The sequence below is a fragment of the Mus caroli genome, chromosome 4 (genome assembly GCF_900094665.2).
Source record: "Mus caroli chromosome 4, CAROLI_EIJ_v1.1, whole genome shotgun sequence".
Lineage (NCBI taxonomy): Eukaryota > Metazoa > Chordata > Mammalia > Rodentia > Muridae > Mus > Mus caroli.
This window is the reverse complement of record NC_034573.1, coordinates 7,818,450-7,841,901: the sequence shown is the minus strand read 5'-3', so window position 1 is coordinate 7,841,901 and position 23,452 is coordinate 7,818,450. Positions and strand designations below refer to the sequence as shown.

At 42.7% G+C, this 23,452-nt stretch overlaps 1 protein-coding gene across 1 annotated transcript in view; it reads right to left on the bottom strand.

The window, feature by feature from the left end:
- The window catches only part of Cdh17 (cadherin 17), a 62,516-nt gene extending 44,640 nt beyond the window's left edge, over positions 1 to 17,876 (bottom strand). The window contains exons 1-3 of the mRNA XM_021161068.1: positions 17,752 to 17,876; positions 7,326 to 7,395; positions 3,807 to 3,905 (exon numbers count right to left, since the gene is read on the bottom strand). Coding sequence (XP_021016727.1) covers positions 3,807 to 3,905; positions 7,326 to 7,373 — 147 coding nt within the window. The 5' untranslated portion in view covers positions 7,374 to 7,395; positions 17,752 to 17,876. The remainder of the gene's footprint in view (positions 1 to 3,806; positions 3,906 to 7,325; positions 7,396 to 17,751) is intronic.
- Positions 17,877 to 23,452: the final 5,576 nt, after the last annotated feature.

Here is a 23,452-nt window from a genome sequence, read left to right as displayed (position 1 = left end):
GGGAAGGGAAGGGAAGGGAAGGGAAGGGAAGGGAAGGGAAGGGGCAGTGCAGCAGACACACAATGCTAACAGAATTGTAAAATCACTCACTTGCCTGAGAAAAATTTGTAGATCAACAAAAACTTAAAATAATAAACATGTAGCTTGTATAATCAGCAGTAGACAGCCAGCAGAAAACTAACTCAGTAACATCTTTGGAGGATCCATGTCTCTCAATATCTTATCAAGACTGTCCCTGATTCTTTTTAAATTTTATTATTTTATTTTTATTGTATTTTTTATAATTTTTCTTCTTTCTACCCCACAGATTCTTTGCACATATATGATGGCTTCCAGTTTTCCAGCCTAGTGTTCGCATGGGCTTCCAGAACGTGCCCATGAGTGGGTCTCTGTTTCTTATGTCTCTCTTGGGCTCTTTTCCTTGTGGTTATTTTGTCCAATTCTGGTGTGTTAGTTTTTGTTTTATCTTATTTTATTATTATTCCCTAGAAGCCTGTTTGTTTTCTAGTGAGAGACAGAAATGGTATGGTGTGGAGGGGAGGGGAAGGCAGTCCATGTCTTACTGAAAGCCAGTGGAGCTACTGCGGAGCACAGAGTAAGCGGTGATCTGCTCTATTCTGAGCTGAGCAGCAGACAGACTTCTGATGGTCACCAGCTCCGTTACTGGAGGAATTAGAGGTTCTTGGGGTACCTGTGACCTGGTTGGAGGAGAGATCAGGGGAGAAGGAGGAAGAAAAGAGAGGAAGCACCCATGAGGGAAGATGGATGAAGAGCACATGGGCAGGAGAAACAGCAAGTATCTGGGGTACACGGCTGGGGAGGTAGCCAAGGCAGCAGTTAGAAGAGTCCATTAGGGGTGACCCCCCCCCAGTAATTGTCAAAGCCAAATAAAATAACCATAATCTGAGTCTCATTTACTTGTAAGCCAGTTGTGAATAAGTTTAAATTGGTTGTACCTCACAATAGGCATTCTGTTTATGCTAAATAAAGAAATTAAATAAATAAATGTGATGCCTAGTGTGTAAATTTCATATCAGATTTTAAAGTATAATGTGCTAAGGAAATAGATTTTTAAAAATGTCAGGGAGACACTTTGGCATGAGCTCTCTGGCAGGGCAGAAAATGAGAAAGACTTGTACTGCAGACCCCTAGCCAGGACCCTGCACTCTCCCTGGCTCTGTCTGTCTTTCAGTCAAAGGACAGATCTTTCTGACCAGAAACTTAAGTCAAGCCCATTTGTCCTGTGATGTATAAGCTTGTCAAACATGGGCTCTAGGAGCAAGGAGGTCTCCTGTTCCAGGTTTCAGCTTGGATATTTCAAGTGTCCTCTAAGACATGTTGTTGGAGCAAAACAGCACAGGAGAAAAAGCACTGTGTCCTTGAGAGCAGCTAAGAGACAAACTATTCCCACGCAAGGTCACTGCTGTTTGTCCCATGTTATAAAGATGCCTGCGGTGGGAAGAGAAGGCAGATGCACACATGTAGAGAGGATGCTCTGCCTGGACCCTTGGGTACATTTGTAGGGAATGTCATCTCCTTCAGATGCATGTCAGTGACCCCCTGGGGGAGAGCCAAGGTTCTTCACTCCACCTTCAAAAGTATGGCATACACATATTTATGTGTTCTGTATATGCGTGTGAACACGTTCTCAAGTGTGTGTGTATGTGGTAAGAGTTTAACATCAGAAGTCTCTATTAGTCTCCACATTTATTTCATGTGATGCATGTTGTATGTGGTATGGGTACACGAGTGTGAGTACACAGCTTGAATTTCCCTGCACACACACAAGGAAGTCACAACAGAGCATTGGGTGTCTTTGCCCATTACTCTCTGCCTGTTTGCCATGGGACAGAGACGCTCACTGATACAGAGCCTGCTATTTGGAGTAGGCTGGCCAATCAGTGCAATCTCAGGATCTGACTGCCTCTTCCCTCAGTGATAGGGTTACAAGCACCAATACCCAACTTTACGTGGGTGCTTAGGATTCAAATTCAGTCTTTGTGCTTGCAGAACAAGTGTCCTTACCCACTGAGCCACCCTCATAGGTCTTCTCTATTCTGTTTTACAAGGCAGAAATATAACACTGAACGTAGAATTCACTGACTGGGCAAGAAGAGCTGGGTCAGCTGGCCCCTGGGGTCCTCCTGCTTCAGTATCTCCAGTGATGGCATTATAGGTACAAGCCACTTTATCTAGTGTTTCATATATGTGGGCGCAGAGGATCCAAACTCAGGTCCTCATGCTTGGTGTGGCAAGCACTTTATCAACTGAGCCATCTCCCCAGGCCCTACTGCTTTTCATGGGTACCTAACTACCTGCCAATATTATGGCTGGGATATGAATTGTCTGCCTCCAATATGAGTTTTCTGCCCCCAATAAGGCTCAGGTATTGGAGATCCTGTCCCCATCTAGTGGTGCCATTGAGGGAATTGGATTGTAAGAGTGTGAACATCATCAGGAGACAAACGCATTAATGACTTCTTTTGCTGAATGGGCTTGTAGGAAGTGGTGACTACTTAGAGCAGTGGTTCCCAATCTTCTTAACGCTGCAACCCTTTAATATAGCTCCTCATACTGTGGTGACCTCCCAACCATAAAATATTTTTGTTTCTGTTTCATAAATGCAATTTCCTGCTGTTATGAATCATAATGTAAATATCTGTATTTGCCCATGGTCTTAGGTGAACCTTGTTAAAGGATCATTGGACCCCCAAAGGGGTCCCAACCCACAGGTTGAGAACTGCTGTTAGAGGAATGGGTCACTCTAGAGGAGAGTACCTCTAGAATACATAGCTTATCTCTGGACCTTTCCTGCTCTCTCTGCTTCTTACTACCACAGGCCTTGGCTTTCCTCTACCGTGCCCTGCCTCAGCACAGGTCCAGAAAATGGAGCCAAGTTACCATGGATGGAAGTCATGAGTCAAACTTTTTTCTCTCTGAGTCGTTCTCCTTCCACCCCCAGTAGTCTGCAATTATTGTTTTTTGAAAGTGAAATGCCACCCACAGACTCCTGTATTTGAATGTTTGGGCCCCAGCTGGTGGCCCTGTTTTGGAATGTTTTCGGAGGTGGAGCTCACTGGAGGACGCACATCACAGGGTCATTAGAAAGAGGATTTGAGGTTTTAGAGGCTGACCCTTACTTCCTGTTTTCTCTCTGCTTACAGAGTGCGTACGAAATTTGAGCAGTGTCTCGCTCCTCCTGCCCAGCCTTCCATACCATGCCCGACTGTATCCTCCGGTACTGTGAGCCAGAGGAAACCCTTCCTCCCGTAGGTTGATTGTTGTCAGGGTATTTATCACAGCGACCGAAAATAAAACTAAAATCATCACAGTAATGGAAACGGTGATTAACATGTCCAACATGACTTGGGCAACCCAAAGGCTAGAGCATCAACAAGGATTCAGAGGAGGCAGGCAGGAAGTCAGGCTGTGGTCTCACAGAGAAGCTCCTCCACCCACTTCAAACACCTCACAGGCCAAGTGAGGTGAGCGGATGCCCTAATGATCAGAAAGCCAGCACCTCCCGAAGAAATCAGCAGCTTTTGCACTCAGGACAGAGGTGGAGTCCATAATGCTGACCTCCTCTGAGAGGACTGAAGCACTGGCCACAAGCATGATTAAGGGAACCTGTGTGAGGACGCCAGCTCCTCCTCCTATGCTACACCCACACTGCTCTGCAACTCAGCTTCATCAAAGTCACAGAGGATAAAAACTGCCCGCCTTCGTGTTACTCCCTGCTGCTCAGTAGAGATGAGAGCAAAGGTCCACTATGAACAGAAATCAAGATAACGAAGGTGAGTCTTTACCTGGAATATGATTTGACTCGGTTCTTGGCCTTCAAAAATAGAGAATGTCATGGGCTTCAGGGGACCGCTGAACTTCCCTTCTTGGCCATATCCACAGGTCTGTTAATAAAGAGAGAGTGTGTGAATGTATGGGTGTCACTTGCAGAAACAATGTACGGAGTGGAGGGTTCCATGATGGCCGAAAACAGTGTAGACCTGGTCAGAAAGCAAACTGGCCTAGTGTTTATTGAGGGACTCTCCTACTTTGCCAAAGTAGTCTGCCATGAGTTTCAAATTGCTTTTTCTCATTTAGCCATGAGAGCTACCATCCCATGGGAAGAATCTTAACTCCCATGTTACAAAGGAGACTTCTGAGGGTGAAGCCCAGAATAAACCAAGGGTGTGACAAGCAGGGACAGCAGATGCTCTGTCTTAACTAAACAAAATCCTGCAGCTTCTCAGGAGCCGTTCTGCCTTATAAATTATACATGGTTATACCAGCTTTTTTGAAATACCCCCACCACTTAAAATGTTCTGTGACATTTGTGACACATCCCCAGCATCCTGGAGTCCATAGTCACCTCAAAGGCAGTTGAATTTATCAGAGGGAGAAAGAATATGTAGATAATTTAGCACAATGCTTACTTGGCACACAGTCACATGGTAAATTCCGGTCAAACTGGAAGTTCAGCATACCTCACAACTGACCGACACTTTATAAATTAAAATCATAAAGTGTTTACTTCAAGCAGTGATCTCACGTGGTTCTAAAGCCTAAAGACCTTAGAAATCTAAGCATCTCAGCAGTCACTCAAATCCAGACCAGGATGGTAAGGAAAGTTTATAATTGCTAAGCTGGTATTCATGGGAGTCTTTCCTAAGCATACTGAATCCTAGCAATAACTCTACGACGTACTGTGGAAAGTATAGTACAGTTAGCCCTGTTGAGACTAAGGCATAGAAAAGTTATTTCCCCCTCAGAGTAACTAGAAGCAGGATTTGAACCTGCATCTCTGGAACCAGCCTTCTCAACCCACGGGCGTTATTGTCCACCAGGGGATGCAAAAGAGATGAAGGAATACTCCAATGGCTGCCATCTCTACTGACTCTTACTATCACTCCCAAAGGGAGATGAGAGCAGAGTAGAACAGGTGAACAGGAGTCTAAACCCAGAACCAGAAGTCCGTGTCATGATCTGAATGCTGGCCTCTCCTTCCTAAAGGGAAAGAGCAGCTATGGCTGGCATTTCTACCCCTCCCTGTTGTTCTCAGAAAGGCCACGGGCTTTGTACGTGCAGCTGGAGCAGTCACCCAGAGCAATGAGCAGTCCAAAGACAAAAGCATCCCCCCTCAGATATATCACAGAATAAGGTTAGCCCTGCCCTAAGTTTATCATTCAGGCTTCCTGTTATCGCTGAGAAATAACCCTTCATTTATTTAAGTTGCTCCAAATTCCGATTTCCTGTTATTTGCAGCTAAAAGCATTTTTAACTTCCACAATAATTTTCCAGACTTCTAGCCACTGTCTCTCTGAGTTTGCCTTCCTTCAAGAGCCTTTCCTTCCTTCTTCTCCGGTCTACTCCAGCTCCATTACTTCTAGAAGGTGAGGCAGGAGAACTGAGCACAGGCCTCCAGTGTAGCTGTGCTGGATCTAAGACAAGGACAGTGTTTTCTGCAGTGCTACCAGAGAGCTGAGCTCCAAGGCTTGTCTCCGAGACCACCCAGTGAGCAATCAGCCTCGCAATTATCCACACCAATGGAAACTTCCTTAGCCCACAGACCTCACAGACAAGGCTACATTTTATGCATACAGACAAGCTAGCTAGCTGCAGGGAGGGAGAGTCAGTTCCAGGGTTCAAAGTTACATCCTCCTCCTCCTCCTGGTATCGAGCAACAAATCTTTCTTCCCTCCCATTAACATGACTATTGGGGCTATAAAGATTTCAAATTGAATGTGAACAAAATGAGTCACCAAACCACCATGACCAGAGCTGAGAAGGGTGGCTTAGTGGCAGAAAGACAGCTTCCATCTACAGAAAGGAAGGCAAATCACCTCAGACAAGAAGAAAATGAGCCCACCACCAGCGAAGTACCACAGCTAAATGTTCATTCTCTCTGATCTCAATGCTGCTTCCTAATTCAAATCATGTGATCACCTCCTATCTCTGTGCTAGGTACTGAGAAAAGCCTGTAAAGGTGACCTCATTCACTATTGAGGGCAGGTCTATATGGATATAGGAGCTGGGCATTTGAAATATAGACTACTAATGGCTTTTATGTATTCAGAGCTTAGGCTGTGCTACTCCTTGAAGCAAACGTTCCTCTATGTTAAATGCTAGGATTAGACCCAGCCCAAAGGACAGAAAACTGAGGGTTAAAGCTTAAAGCTACTCAGTCCATTTCCTATCCTGAGCAAGTTGTAGCCACAAACCAGAACCTGGCACTGACGTTACTGTCCTCCTATGATAACGTAGGCAGGAAAGATAGGGAGAGCACTGTCCTCACTCAGACCCAGGCTGTGAGAAGTGTCCTACGAACTGAACAGCAGTCTCCTCCTTAACCTTGATGGAAGCTCCGGAAATCTTGGTTCAGTTCTATGATACAGAGGTTGGGGTGATAAAAGTACGTTTTGTAATGTGTTAAGGTGTACATATGCATTATATATAAAATGTATTTTAATAAAAAACATTAAACCTTTTTAAACTATAAGGCCCTTGGAGGACTTTGAGGACTTAAAATTTGGTGTGTAGTTTTGGGGTACAAAAAAAAAGGAAGCAAGATTTTAGGTGCAGCCATCTAAAACTTCCTTTTATGGAAACAAGCAGAAGCACACCTGAGATCTTGGTCCATAAGACATTGAAACTTTGAACATCCTTCTGTACCACAGGAGCCTTGTGAGTAAAGTAGAGATGGTACCCCATTATCTACCCAATAGCTGGGGCCCAGTTTCCATTCTGTTCCATGCTGAAAGCCTGTCAGACAATAGCAACAATAGAAGACGTGGCTAATGACAAATTTAACTAGGAACCTCCAAGCCATTTATGAAAATAAAAATACAGAGCATAGAAAGGTGAAAACAGGAAAAAAATAGTTTCTTGATGTGCTTTTGTGAGTTTAAAGCTGGGTTATAGAGACTTACAGATGAATCATTGCAATTCTTTTCTATGGCCAGAAGCTACAGGTGAAGGTGGCTTTGTTCAGTCCTGGCTGTAACTCTGTGGTAGAGTGATTGTCTATGTACAAGGTCTGGGGTGTAGGTAACAGCGGCAGAGACAGAAACAAGTAAAGCTATGACCATAGAGCTCAGTTTGCCATTCCATGGCTTATCAGCTTCTAAGGGCTGAGGATAAAGTGCACCCCTCAGCCGATGGCAACCGTGGAGCTTGTGGTCGCTTCACTGGATACAGCACACGAGAACACATCACATCTTTCTGTACAATTCTGATAAACCACCTTTTTAAAAAGTGGTAATAACTGTTCTTTTCATGGTATGGAGTGGAAGGATGTCAGGAAATATACTGCAGAGACCCTCTGTGCTTACCAAATAAAGTGTGAGAAGACACAGGAAGTGAAGCTGGGCAGACACCATCTTGCTCTCTTCACTTGGACTCCTGTGAGTGAACCAGAGATAAAGCATGTTAGTTACCAGCCTGCCAAGTCACATCTTCCCAACAGTCAGAATCTTTGGAAGACCTCTAGTCACAAACCTAATGTAATAGAGTCCTTAGAGGCCAACTCTCCCCTGTCTATTGGCCCCAGCTCTTGGGTAGACAGTGTGGAATGCCTGAGCTTCCAGAAGCTTCTCACTCCCCATCTGTAGCAACGCACCAGTCAGCATCTCCAAACCAGCTCTGTGATATCTGTGATTAACTCACTTCAGAGTCTTAGAGCAAAGGCAGAGCAGATCTCTTTCGGTCATTTTTGCTCTGCGTTTTGGTTTATGATTTTTATTTGTTCCCATAGGTTGTGGTAGACACCAGCAAAGCTAGGTCAGATCATTTTCAAGGTTCTGACTCAAATTCATGGTTCTGACTCAAAGCTGAAAGTACATGAGATTCCACAAGTTCAGGAAAGCCAAGACCTTCTACAGCCTGAGACCTCGCCAGCTGCCCCTTGGTCTTCTGAGTATTATTACAGCCTGTGCTTTTGAGTGCTCCAGAACCGAGTGCTCCGGAACCCATACTATTCCCTAGCTCCCGCCCCTTTAAGGCTTTACATTTCACAGAGATGTTAACTTTCATCCTGACATGTGTCATGACTGATTCCAGTATGTAAATGAAATTCACACTTGGCCTGCAAGGCGATGCAGCTGCCAAAGTCAAAATAAATAAAACTTAAAAAGAACAAACAAGGAACCAAAGCATGTATTCATTTCACTAAAATTCCAAGCCAGTTTATTATTATCCTTAGGGATTATGGAGGGCCTCGCCTTAGTTCATTCTTTCATTTGTTTAAAGTTCTCTACATTGAATATGTATCACTAATGTCAATAGCATAGAAAAATAATTAAAACTTTAATACGTTTAAATGCCCTTAAGAAGAAGTATGAGATATTCACTTTAGCCTCACAAAAACCCTGGGAGACAAAACCAGCATGTGTCACCTGCAGACCCCCTGGTTGAAAAGCCCTTAAAGTGCCACCACAGAGCAGGGCAGACAGTGCCACAGAGCCAGGAAGCCCAGCCGGCCCTATTTCAACCATAAGTGAAGAATTTCGTTACTCCACACCCCAGTGTCCTTATTTGAAAACATGCCTAGTGATTACTTAATAATAAACATGTAATAAGGAGTCATAGGGAATTGTCATTGGGGTGTCACAGATAAGGAAGTTAGATTCAAAGTTGAGCAAATTGCCTAAAGGCCCTTGGCTAAGAGGTGGCATGGTCAGACAGCTCACAAGGCAGATGGACTCAAAACTTCAAAGCTTCTTTTAGCTTTTATGTCTATGTGATGTTACAGTAGCAAGGATACAGTCATAGCCGCATAGGTAGGGACAATGGACAGTTCTCATACACATGACATCTAAATTGAACAGCTCACTCCAATCATCCATGGCTGGTTTAAAGAAACACTAGAATTAAAGCCCTAGATTCATTAATTCACTGGCTGCTTAAAATTCAGTTTTTATAATAACAGAATAAATTTGGCAGACCTGTAAAATATAATTTTAGATTAAACTAATTATAATTGAATACAAATAAGACATGTGTTCTATTGAGCACTGCTCATTTGCTCTGGGAAAACACTGAAACAAGTTACAAGCCATCTAATATTCTAGAATATTGTGAGAGGAAATACAAGCAGCCCCATGTAGCCACAAAATCTAATCTGTAGCTACATCAAGCCACTGATTAAATATATATATAGGGGATAAGGACAGGAGGCATATGTCAGCACTAAACACATGGGGCATTTGTTTCTTATCATTCCCCAAACAAGAAAAGATGATATTGATTCCTGTGGCATTTACAATGAACTAGATATTTAAGCTGGCGAGACAGCTCAGGAGGATGGTGTGGTACTGAACGGGTAGCTAAGATTACCATGAAAGGATGCCCAGAGATCACTATGTAAAACCAAGTACAGAGGGCTTAGAAGACAAATGCTGCATGTTTGCTTTTCTATGCTGAACATAGCCTCAAAATTCAATATATACGTACGTGTTTCTGTATCTGTGTTCACAAGTCAGGAAATTGGAAAGACAATTATGAGGGGAAGAAAGATATCCTGAGGGATGTGGGCAATAGAGCAAAGTCACACACAGAATGGGAAAGCGGGGGAGGAAACGCACAGGGGGAGCGAGGAAACCGGCTGGAGCTCACCTTACATCTTAATTACTTTGAAATTAAAACCAATCATGCAGCTATGTAATCTATAGCTAGTTCAGAGCGAGCATGAGGCGATGAGTGGGTGCATGCGGTATTATACCCTTTTACTTAAGGGCCTTGAGCAGCGTAGAGCCGGTATCAGGAGATGTCCTAGACACTGCAGGATCCTCATGTGCACAGAGGAATGTCTATGCTTAGGCTTAACTACCTTTCTAACATGAGCGAAATCCACATGGTCAGTTATCAGCCTATAGTTTCTTATTCCAAATAAAAGAGCAGCACGGAGCCGTTGGTGGTCCCACTCCCCAAATTCCTCAGCATCCAGGATCTTCACAAGCTCTGCCAACTCTCTTAGGTTTGCTTATCTGCCACTCCCTCCCCACACCCGGCCACTGTGCCCTTTGCCCAGATCACTGGATCTGTGTCCTATACTAGTGGCTCTCCCCAGCTGCCACAGGCCTGGGGCAAAGCAGCGGGTATTTGTTTAACAAAGCCTTGCTGGGAGCTCTTCTCTCACAACTGCTTCTGCTTCCCACCCATCAGCTCACCCAGTTACTTAGAAACTTCTTACATGCAACGGACAGGACCTCAGCTCCCAAACAAGAAGCACAGGTCTGCCTCTGCAAAGCTAGACCCTGCCCCAGCCTCCTGCAGGAAGTCATCCTTGATCTCCAGATAGAACCTCTTCCTTTTGAACTTCCTATTTTTATTATTTATCTTTTATTTATTTATCCTTTACTTATTTATTTACTTATCTTCATCAGAGTTACTGTCGCTACTAAAAACTAAAACCCTGTGAAATAGAGGCCTCATTACTTTCTAACCTCCCAAAATGCTCCATACCATAGCTCACGTGTATTAAGATCTCAACAGATGCTTGTTAGCTCTACAGCACCCACCATCGTCTAATATGGATGGAAAGCCTAGTAATTGGTTCGCATCTATAAGCTTTCAGAATAAATATTACTCTCATAAAAATGACTATTCACTAATTTGAGATTTAAATATGATTCTTTTTTTTTTTTAATTGATGGAAGGGATTATTTCTCGGTTAAATGCAGTAAGAGTCCCGCTCCAATAAATGATTGAGAAACAGTTGGAATATGTCAGGGCCAGGAAGCAGGAGAGGGTGGGTTGGAGAGCAGGGGGAGGGGGGAGGGGATAGGGGATTTTCGGAGGAAAAACTAGGAAAGAGGATAACATTTGAAATGCAAATAAAGAAAATATCTAATTAAAAAAGAATTACAAGTTAAAATGACAGAGAAATCAACATTAACAAAATGAAGGTCTTATGTCAGGGGTTCAAACACAGAGTAATCAAAACTTGCTTTCACTTCCTCTTCATGGAAACATGACTTATTATTATTTAGATGAGTATCTGGGTCAGGAGGTCTCTGACCAGAAACCAGTATTTAAAACTTAAGCTGACTAAAGCCACCGGACACCTGTGTCACAGGACAACTTGGAGATACTACCTGGACAGGTCTCAGTTGACCAGTTCAGAGAACTCCATGGTCTCACCAATTCTTTGTCGTGTGCCTATGGTCTTTTCACTCATAGGCTGGCTTCCTGTGGGAAATAACAATAACCACTTGCCACATCTTCTGAAAGGGTACCATGACTTGTTTGAGAGCAATCTTCCACACCATGAAGTTGTAGAAGCATGGACCCTGAAGATTGATGGTTTGGGGCCAGGCTTCTGTGTTGACTTAGGGGCCTGGTCACTCGCCTTAAAGCAAAAGGCAGCGAAGAGTATCCATCTTTGAGAGTGACGTTAATATCAGACAGCATGTACTAACCACAATTTGCACTTTCTCAGTCAGAACTTAAAGCATTGTTCTGGATGTCTCCTTTCAGCCCACTTTCTGACAGCACCACACACACATACACACACACACACACACACACACACACACACACACACAACTATAACAGCAAGGCAAAGCCTTGATTCAGAGCAAACTGCACCAATGCTAGGTACAGTTATGCCCCTATCTCAGACAGGTCTTGCTTTCACTTCCTCTTCATGGAAACATGACTCACTAGGTAAGTATCTGGCCATGGGTCATGAGGACTCTGACTGGAAACCACTGTTTAAAACTTAAGCTGACTAAAGCCACCGGACACCTGCATCACAGGACAACTTGGAGGCACTACCTGGACAGATCTCAGTTGACCATTTCAGAGAACTCCATGCTCTCTCCTCTGAGATTCCTGGAAGGGTTGAGCCAACCATCTGCTTAGAAATTTTGCTTTTTGTCAGCATCTCCCTCAGGTACAAAGACCAATTCTGGCAGTTCCTATAGTGACTATCTGAAAGGCCAAGCTACCTGTAGTGACAAAGATCAAAGGCTCTGAGCTCTTAATGAGTTTTGAAGAGAAGACCTCAGTCACCTTACCCAGCAGGTGGCTTATCAGGACCTTAACCTCAAATGTGGAACTCTCTTGGGAAGGTGCCCTCACTCAGTCTACCATAGCCTGAAAGTCACAGATGTCCCAGCAGACTGTACAGGATCACAACACAAAGGCAGTCAAGCGGCACTTACTGGAAACAAGCCACACAGTGCTGAGCCTTTCATTGAATTATCTTATGATTTTTTTCCCCCAGAGGAGCTCTGTGAAGCAAACAGCACATGCATTTGAGATGGAAATATCAAAAAGCAAAAGTCAGAGAAGTTAAGAGACGAGGATAATCAAGGTCTCACAGCCATGTTCCTTCCCAGGCCTGTGCTCTCACTACAGGGCCTTCCAACTTGAAAACATCACTTTCATCCACTGTATCTGTCCACAGATTTCAAAAGATTTTGCATTTGCTTTGTGGCCATTTGTCCTTTTCCTACACCAACATGACTCACCATGTCCTAACACACATACCTCCCACCATGCCAAGGCAAAGGTTGTATCAGCTGGGGAGATGTTTGTTCCTATATGGAATAGATTTGTATATTACCCTTCCCTACTTCTCTGAGCTTCACCCCAGGTGTCTCTGGTTTTTAACCAAGCCCAGAGTGATCAGATAAATAATACATCATCCTCCCAATTTCATATGTCAGTATACTAACTCCCAACTTCCTCATGCTACCTCATTTTGGGTTCTTCATAGAAAACAAAATTACAATGAGACCATCAGTCTCCAAGTTGGCTGCTATCTCCCATAAGAATGGAAAATTTAGACACGGATCCATAGACACAGAAAGAACACCACTTGAACATGAAGACAGCCATCTACAAGCCCAGAGAGTGGCCTGGGACAATTTCTCTTATAGACATCAGAAGGAGCCCTGCTGACACCTAGGTCTTAGACTTGAACTCCAGAATTTTGTTTCAGCCACTCCCAACTTTGTCTGAACCAGGTGCTGCCATCCCAGGACAGGGATGTTATCAAGGAGACTTTACTATGCTAATTTGCTATTATACATAGCATGGCATCCCAGAGGAGACACAAGAAAAACAAGCCTAGTCTCTAACACTTCCCAATGGCTTCACACCATTTTAAGACACCCTTGTCATTTCTGTACTTGAGTAATTACAGGGACTTTCTAGGTCTCAGATTTCCAAACCTAAAGAACTCCGCATGCAAACATGGGTCCACACCCAAACCTGGTTAAAAACTCAGTGCTAGGCAAATCTTAAACAAGTTCAGCCATCTCTTCTGATTCTTGGGGATATATATATATCCCCAAGAATATATATATATATATATATGGAAATAAGAAGGACACCAATGGGCTTTGAAATAACTCATTCAACACCAAGGAATGAGCCATGCACAAAGCACGAGAGGTGGGGGAGAAGGACACAAAATTAGTTTATTACAGGGTAGTGTGGGCAAGAAAGGATGTGACTGGACTCACAATATCACCAGGACTAAGCAGTGCCTCATAGTCTGTGTGTCATTCATTTTACAGCGGCATTGTATATTGCTAAGAGCAGCATAAATTCTAAGGCAAGGCCAGATATGAATAAAGATCAGATTAAAAATTGGCTCACACCATTATTCACCAAGCCATGCCGAGGTCACCCAAGCCCATCTTTCTGCTCTGGCTCACAAATCACTGGCACCAATTACATTGCTTAAGTAGGAGCTGACCAATTTGTGCTCCTGACAAATTAGGGACCCAATTAAAGCAGCTCTTAATAAGCTAGAAACAAGCACCCAGGCAGAAAATAAGGTCTGCTTCCTCACACTGCAGACTGATGACTCCCCCTGAGGTGAGAAGCAGTCTGGTATTCTTAGAGCTAAGGAAAAGAAAAGAAGAGGAAGGAAAGGGAACCGACAGCCACACATCTACCCCAGGCTCCCCACCAAAAATATAAGCTCCTTGGTCTCGATAAATGGTGCAGTGGAAAAGCATAGGAGCATCTGGATTTATGCATCCAAAATTGAAGGGTTTTATTTTATCGGTACGTTCATGATGGGATATATGAATCCACAAGAGGATACATAGTTCCCCTGGATAACTTAAAGTTATTTAGCTTTATATAATTAATTGTAATAGCAATTATCAACATAATTATCTTTTTTAAAGAAAAGGATGGAGCTCTTGGGAATCTTTTGAGAAACACTGTCATGTTCTTTCCTGGTTGGCTTTCATTCTACCTAGCACTCCCACACACTGGACAAGGATTGGGCAGACTGGGAAGGAATGCCCTCCACTCAGAGGCTCACAGGATGGCTAGCTGTAGTGATTTGAAGGAGAAACCTGGATCTCTGGGTATCTGAACATTTGATCCCCAGTTGGTGTATAATTTGGGAAGATGATACAACCTTGATGGAGGAAGCACACCAGAATGGGATTTATGGGTTCTCAGCCTTGCCCTACTTCCGGTTTACTCTCTGGCTCATGGTTGCATTTGAAGATGCCCCCCCAACACACACTATGGACCCTCCCTCTGAAACCATAAACCCAAATAAACCCTGCCTTCTGAGCTGTCTTGGCCATGATATATTATCACAGAAAAGTAACTGATGTCTAGCCACAAAAGGACAAATGTCCCAAGTCCTCAGAGGGATGGGGGCTTTGATATGGGCATAGCAGTATGCTTCTCACCTTTCTTACCCCAGGAGACAGGATTTAGGTCTGCATTCCCTGATGTGAGCAGACTCACAGCCCAGGTGCCCTGGGAGAGATGCAGGAGGACTCCAAATATAGTACACCACTACCATGAGGGTCCTCTCTGACTTAAAGAGCAGGATAAGGATTGCTGTTTTTCATAAAAGGTGGATTAAAATTTTTGTGACAGTCTCTTTGGGAATGGAGAAGTATTTCTTCATGTACATGAAGGTGTAAAGTTAAACATACTGTGGAGATAATATGATCACACTTGCTAACCAGGAGATAAATCTAAATTCCATTCTATACCACAGGACTGAGACATTGAAGGATGTTAAAAAAAAAAAAAACAAAGTCCCCATTTGCTATGACACTAGTCATTTTGAGGCAAGAATTGTAAGCACAATCTTGCTGAAGAACAGGAAGTTAACCTTCTCCCTCCTGTAATTAAACCTTGACGGATGACTATGCAGCAGAGGACAGGAAGCAAAAATGAACTTACCTTAATTCTACCAAATAAAGGGCACCTTATCCCTTAAAGGTGTATAATGAACCGAATGTCTTTCAAAGCTTGCTTTTACTAAACATTTGCTAGAGCTAAGAACCTTGGAAAATCTATTCATTGACACTCAACAACCCTGTGGTGTGGATCCCCTTATCATACAAGGCAGGAAACTAAACCCAGGAAAAAGCTTTACTGACTGAATTCTATTAGAGATCAAAGACGACGGAAGCACAGTGTAGGCAGCATGCGTGTGAGGAAGATGTTCATCTCTAAACATCTTCCAAAACACAGACCTAGAGTTCTGATTCTCTTCACTCCAGACCTGCATGTAGCACTTGCCTACCATGATTGTGGTCCTGGGTTTAATCATACCAGCAAGTGATAATCTTTTAAATATGGTAAGAAAGTGTTGAATCTAGATATCTTAGATAAATTCAGATTCTCATCATTAGAGAATATTTTTTTTTAAAGTTAAGGTTTTCTTTACCACCTATGCAACTAGGAAATATAGCTTAATCCGTTAAGTGTCATGTACATGAAAATATCTATTTTAATACAATTAACAATAATTGAGTCACTGGGTGACTGTCTTATTGTAGTAAGTCAATATGCCTCAAATTGAAGTAAATATTCATGTTCATTATCACAACTTACAAATGACAGATGGGTCAGACACGTAAGAAAATTCATCATATCTTCCATTGTTTAAGAATCAATGAGTTGGCCACAGAAAGGCTAGACCCATTCTAAGTTAAACACCAGAAGTTTCTGAATGAACACAATTTTATGACAACAGATGACTAAGTGTTTCCACACCCATATGTGCATTTATTTGTGGGCCTTCTGAGACAGGAACAAAAGGATACACAGGGTTGTTTCCCAGAGTCCTCTCCCAACACAAAAGTGTAGCAGGTTCTCTTTCTGGATCCTGCCTTTAACAGTAGGACACAGGACAAACTTTTGCCTTGGTAAGAAGATAATACTGCAAATGCAGTATTCATGTTCAACAACAATGAGTTCCCTCAGAGCTCAGATCTTCCCTCAGATCTTCAAACCTGAAGACTTATATGGGAACTATCTGGGGGACTTTTAACTTTTGAATATTATTCATCAGAACCCAATCATCTTACCATTCTTATTATCATGTCCAATCCCATGTTCTTAACATAGCTGGGGGGGGATGTGTGTGTGGGGTGTGTGTGTGTGTGTGTGTGTGTGTGTGTGTGTGTGTGTGTATGCAAAATAGAGAATGGTCTTTCTAGAAGGCTGTGGTGGTGCACACATATAATCCTAAAATGCAGTAGAGTCATAAGCACAAGGTGGGTGGTTTTTTTTTTCTTACAGAGCAAACAGTAACACCTCAGCTTGACCTGACTCAGTATCTGGACTTTCTCCTGGAAAAGAAAGCCAACCCTCACTGAGGGGCTGCCATTACAGCAAGCACTTTACCTATGCATTTGTTCCTCATGATCACCCACTTGGGCAGATTATCTGTTATCTAAATGAAAAAGATTAAGGTTCAGAGAACATAAGTGCACAGCCTCATGTGCTCTAGCCAATCAATGATGAAATAGGCCCAACCCAACTGACCAACCCCAAAGACTCATAAAATGCATGTCCCCCAGTTAATTGTAGACTCTCCAAAAAAGGATTCCTTTTATTTCTTTAGAACACCTCAATGTTGACTATTTTTCTTGTTATCCCAGTGTGCACTTTCTTCTTTTAAACAATGCCTTACTTGCTACTTACATTTTTATAGAAAAGTATGAGAGAAAGTATTGCCCAAACAGTTTGCTTGGTACACCCTACTACAGGGAGCATCTGTCTCATTTCTATAAAGTCACCTGTAATCAAAACACACCGGCAATGGCCAAAACTATGAAGATTCCAAGTGCGCATATGATATCTTGAGAATCCCTCATTAGCAGACAGTTCATCTGCTATGAAGGGAACCAGAAGCTCCCACCCCAACCCACCCCCACAGCAACCTCCCTATCCCACCTGCAAGGTGAGCCTGGTCTTCCCCCTTTCGCTCTTCTTCTAGTGCTTTCTTTAAAAGTCTCCTTTCTCTTCTGTGCCAACCCCTCCCACCACATTCCAGACAGTGTTAAGAATCCAACACTGGATTTGTCTTCTCCAAAAAGTAGACTGAATGATCTCTAAAGACATGTGAAAGACACCACAACTTATGAGACTAGGATTCTAACTCCAATTCCTACAATGTAGTTCTAGAAATGTTCTCAGACCAGTTTTAGATGCTGATCCCTAATGACAGGTGCTCACACTCATTTACACCTCAGAGAACCCAATGTTCCCTTAGTTCCACTCTAAGTTCAGTTTGACCAAAAGCCACTTTCATCCAGTGTGTGTCTGAAATACAGACTCATGAGAAATAACTGTTAGAGAAAGGAACTGAGTCCTCCCCAAAAGCTAAGGACACCAGGGACAAGCACCTTTTGTAGCTGTACACACTTGGCCTCAAGGGATACATTTATCAGCCCTTCTTAAGCCATCTACCCATCATCTAAGTTATCATTCTTATAAACTTCTGGAAGAATACTGAGGACAATTCACCCTTACCTTTCAGTAAGTAAGAAATGCTGCTTAGAAATTTTTGTCGTCCATTCAGCCGTGGAGACACTTGCTGTGGCTGAAGAACCCCAAGAGACACTTCCTCAACCTGTTCTGCTCCTCTAGCCTCTCCCTTCACCCCCCAGTCAAACATTAACCACAACATTTTTATTGATATCTGAGAGTCACTGGGTATCATAAAAGGTATCGTTACATTCAGTCCAGGAAAGAAGTTACTTTATACCCATTCATACTGAACATGCTTTCAAGCTGGTTGCTGAGTTGTTGTTATTGTTTTAAATATATGAATAAATTAAGAGTTAATGAGTTTAAATGAGGAAGTTGAGTGTGTATCCAACTACCTCTGGAGTGTGAGCTCTGTGGCATCAAAGAGAGTTGCTAACATTTTACACAATCACTTATTATAGTGTCTACAAAGGAGACTGTCAACAAGTATGCATATAGGTTCTGTACAAGTCCAAACTACAAGGCACCAAGTCTGCTGACAGTGTCATCCACTGACAGCCACTGACAAGTGATTCTGTAGATGGCCCAGATGCCATGCTGAAAGACACAGTGGCTGTTCCAACTCCTGAAGGACACGGTAACCCAACAAACACAGTTTTGTTTTGTTTTGTTTTGTTTTGTTTTGTTTTGTTTTGTTTTGTTTTGTTTTGTTTTGTTTTGTTTTGTTTTGAAGCTACTGCCACAGACATCTTAAGTCAAGGCTTCTTTCTAACTGATGGCTAAGTCCCACTCTTCAGTGCCTCCAGGAAACCATCTTGAAAATGTGAAGTGAAACCAGGCAGAGGTCACATAGGTCAAAGTTTACCCTGATTCTGGGGACCTTCTGAAGTGTGTCTGGATGTTCCTGAGCTGCTGTTTCCCTTCCCTTCCATTGCTGGCTTCAGAGCACTCTTAATGGGAGCTCCCTCCTTCCAAGATCTCCTGAACAGCTTTCCTGGCTGCTCTAAACCACTGACATAAGGACCCTACATACCGAGTAGCTTAACAGTGGAACTACCCCATTGCACACCAATTGCAGCATCTGTGGTGGAACAGAGGATACAGGAACAGCCCTCCCTCCTCAGTCTCACGGCTAATCTCACAGGGTTTAGAGAAGTAAGATTAACTCGGCCAAGAACTTCTCAAATTTTGACCATCTCTGCTTTCCCATCTGCTAGACAAAATGACCTTGGGACACAAAATCAAATAGCTTCATCCTGCCTAATGATTCACTTCCTGGAATCAATCAATTGCATCTCTCCTCACAGAACTTCTCTGGAAGGAGCTGGCTTCTTGCCTAGTAGTCTTTTAATAATGTGTGTAAAATGTAATTTTTAAGTCTACAAAGTTTGTGTGTGTGTTGGGGGGGTGTTTTTGGTTTTGTTTTGTTTTGTTTTGTTTTAGGAAAAGCAGATTCATAGACAGATAAATTTATAGATTGCTGTTGTTTTCAGTAATAATACCATGCCACCAGGGCCATGACACATGGGCATATAAGTTAAGGTGTCTCTTCAGCTAGTCTTCTCAAGTCTATGAATAGATTCCAGCTTAGACACAGGAAACAGAGTAAGGAGAGATTTTCTATCTGGTGGAGTCACTCAGCCTGTGACAATACAGTCTATCCTACCTGGTCTATCTGATTTAAAACAAAGACAGCATTCAGACCTGGACTATATTCTTCCTGCTCCTGTGACTAATAAGAGTAAAAATCCTCCCATGGGTCCATTCTTATCAGGAGATGACCACAATCCTGCTTGTGTCCCTGGTTATGCTACTTTTGTTCTTGACTTCAAACTCATAATTGGTTAAACCCTAAGAAGTCCCAAGCCAGCCAATCACGTTGCATGCGATTGAGTTTCTGAATTGTTGTTTCCTGTCTTCTCTGGAGTAAGAGGGTCACATGGTTCTGAGAGAAGCATCACTAGTCATCAAACCAGTATCCTCCCAGACCCACTCCAAAGACAGACGATTCCTGTTAACATGGGTCAGGGTAGATACCATTAGAAATTAATTTGCATGCAGTGACAACAGGAGTTTAACACCTTCTTGGTAATAACAGGATAATAACAGGAATAAGGATAATATGGGTAACAAAACTAGTGATTTCCCCTTTGAAAGCACAGGACATAGGATTTTTATGACAAGAACAATTGAATAAGGGGCAGTCAGTGCTGAGCTGTACCTGCAGGCATGTACCTGTAAGCTGTACCTGTAAGCATGAGGATGAGAGGTTTGACCTCTGGTGCCCACGTTAAAAAACAAAAACAAAACAACAACAACAACAACAACAAAAAAAAACAGTCATAGCAGCACGGACTCATAACCCCAGAACTGAGAAAGTAGAGACAGAAACATCTCTAGAGTTTGCTGGACAACCAGTCTTGCCTAACTAGTTAGTTCCTTAGTCCCAGTTGGGAGACCCTATATCAAACAGACAAGCTCCTGGGGTATACACATACATGCATATCCACACAAACCTAAGCATGCACACACATATGAAACATTAGTATTCATAAAAAAGAGTTTAATTGTAGTTACCCTATAAAGGGGATATGTTCCTCCCATATGCCCCAGGTTGACAAAACAAAAAGCCCACTGTCAAGTGTAGGATAAATTGTTGCTTAGGGGTGTTCTAGAGACTCCCCAAATAATACAGCCTATGTCTATTACTCTTAGTTGCCCACCAGAACTTTAGGCTAAGACCCTCTTAACTGAAGACTCCACTATATGGAGGAAATCAAGTTGTTACTGACCAGGAAGCTTTCTGTCTGTTAATTAGCTTTCATAGTACGCAAAGATGCTATGCAGGCTTCTGGGGTAGAAAAATCACCAAGGGTCTCACCAGATGTGAACTCTGAGAGCTACAATAACAAACATCATGTCAAGATGTGCTCATGGGTACAATAGTGGCACAAATGTCATGCAAGTAACCAACTGTGATCCAATTGTATTTAAAGTCTGTTCCACAAGAGGAAACACATAACTGATACTGTGAATCAGACCAAGAGCCCAAGGTTGGGAAACTCATAGAGTCAGGGGCAAATCTACTACTACTATTTTTATCTCATCTCTTTACCCATAAACTTTTATCTCTTTACCCATAGATCAGTGCAGCTCTTAGGCCTCATCAGGGTTTATTGTAGTAGACAGAGGCTAACATGGAACTAACAACTGGTCAAAGCACAAAGACTAAATGGAGAATTCTCAGCCACAATAAGTAATCTGTATCACTACCCGATCCTATGACCCCATTCCTAAGGCTCAGGGACCATAGTGGGAAGGAGGTGGAAAGACTATAAGAGCCAGAGACATGAAGTGAACACTGATGCACTCACAAAATCTACACAGGATCAAGCCAGGCAACATACCAGCTCAGAGGGGGAGTGGCCTAAGGGACCCAACTCTAATCTAGGACTTGTGGACAGTTGTGGTTTCTAGAGAAGGAAGAGTCTCTTTCAAGGTGTGGTCCTTGGTAGATTGCCAACACTCCAGTGGATGACCGTACATCGATGAATATTTGAGCAACACAAACAGGACTCAGCAGATTATAAAAAAGAAAGGGGGAGGATAGAAAGTTGGAGAATGCCAGCTAGATCCGAGAGGAGTTAAGGGGGGAGCAGGGTGGGTATCATCTTTATATTCATGTGTGAAGTTCCCAAAAAGTGATTAAAATATTTTAGTTTTAACACGTAAGCAAGAGAGTTTGAAAGATGCTTTTAATTGTAGATAGCTCATGAAGGTAAAACATTTTAACACTTCTGTCTGTAATGATATTTTAGACAATTAGCACTTTTGTCTGTAATAATATTCTAGACAATCTAACGTTGGCTATAGGAATGGATAAGGTTAGTTAGAAAGAAAAAGTATAGCTAGACTTTCAGAAACAATATGACAACTTAGAATTACTCTTAAGATTTAAAATGTGGCCAATCCGATCATGCCGGGCCTGTGCCAGCAGCAGAGACACAGAAAACCCGCCTGACCAGGGGCTCAAGTTAGTTGGCAACAGCTCCGGGTCACCTTGGGCACAAACTCAGCGGATGGTCCCATGATCCCCAGAAAACTCTCTACCCAATCTTAAGATTCCTGGTGAGTGGAACACAACATCTGTTCCAAACCAATTGTGATGGGCTTGTAACAGCAGGAGCAAGGACACGAGAGCCCTGCCTGACCAGCGGCTCATGTTCTTTCTAATCGGTGCTGGTATACCTTGGTTTCAGACACACCAGACAGCTCCACAGTCCCCAGAGGAGACACCACTTCCAGGAACTGTAACATGCCCAGGATCTTAGGATTCCAAGATCCCAGGATACAGGAGCTTGGTCACACAAGGATCTCAGGGTCTCACAGGAAGCTTGACTGCCAAGAACTCTGGCACACCCACAATCTCAAGTTCACAGGAGCCGGGAATCACAGGATCACAGAGAAAGCTGGACTCTGAGGAGTCCTGAATCAATTGGGATTATAGGAAGGACAGGCTCCAATCAGATACATTGAGGGCAATAAGCACTTGGGATAATCAGATGGCAGGAGGCAAGTGTAAGAACAAAAGCAACAGAACCCAAGGTTACCCAGTATCATCAGAACAAAACTCTCCCTAGATACACATCACACCAGAACAGGAAGATATGGATCTAAAGTCACTTCTCATGGTGATGACGGAGGACTTTAAGATGGAAATAAGTAACTCCCTTAAGAAATACAGGAAACCACAGGTAAACAGCTAGAAGTCCTTAAAGAAGAAACACAAAAATCCCTTAAAGAGTTATAGGAAAACACTACCAAACAGGTGAAAGAATTGAACAAAACCATCCAGGATCTAAAAATGGAAGTAGAAACAATAAAGAAATCACAAAGGGAGACAACTCTGGAGATAGAGATGCTAGGAAAGAAATTAGGAACCATAGATGCAAGCATCAGCAACAGAATACAAGAGATGGAAGAAAGTATCTCAGGTGCAGAAGATTCCATAGAAAACATGGACAGAACAATCAAAGAAAATGCAAAATGCAAAAAGATGCTAACTCAAAACATCCAGGAAATCAAGGACACAATGAGAAGACCAAACCTAAGGATAATAAGTAGGAAGAGAGTGAAGATTCCCAACTTAAAGGGCCAATAAATATCTTCAACAAAATTATAGAAGAAAAATTCCCAAACCTAAAGAAAGAGATCTCCCATGCTCATGGATTGGCAGGATCAATATAGTAAAAATGGCTATCTTGCCAAAAGCAATCTACAGATTCAATGCAATCTCCATCAAAATTCCAACTCAATTCTTCAACGAATTAGAAAGGGCAATCTGCAAATTCATCTAGAATAACAAAAAACCTAGGATAGCAAAATCTCTTCTTAAGGATAAAAGAGCCTCTGGTGGAATCACCATGCCTGACCTAAAGCTGTACTACAGAACAACGGTGATAAAAACTGCATGGTACTGGTATAGCTACAGACAAGTAGACCAGTAGAATAGAATTGAAGACCCAGAAATGAACCCACACACCTATGATCACTTGATCTTCAACAAGGGAGCTAAAACCATCCAGTGGAAAAAAGACAGCATTTTCAACAAATGGTGCTGGCACAACCGGTGGTTAACATGTAGAAGAATGTGAATTGATCAATTCCTATCTCCTTGTACTAAGGTCAAATCTAAGTGGATCAAGGAACTCCACATAAAACCAGAGACAGTGAAACTTATAGA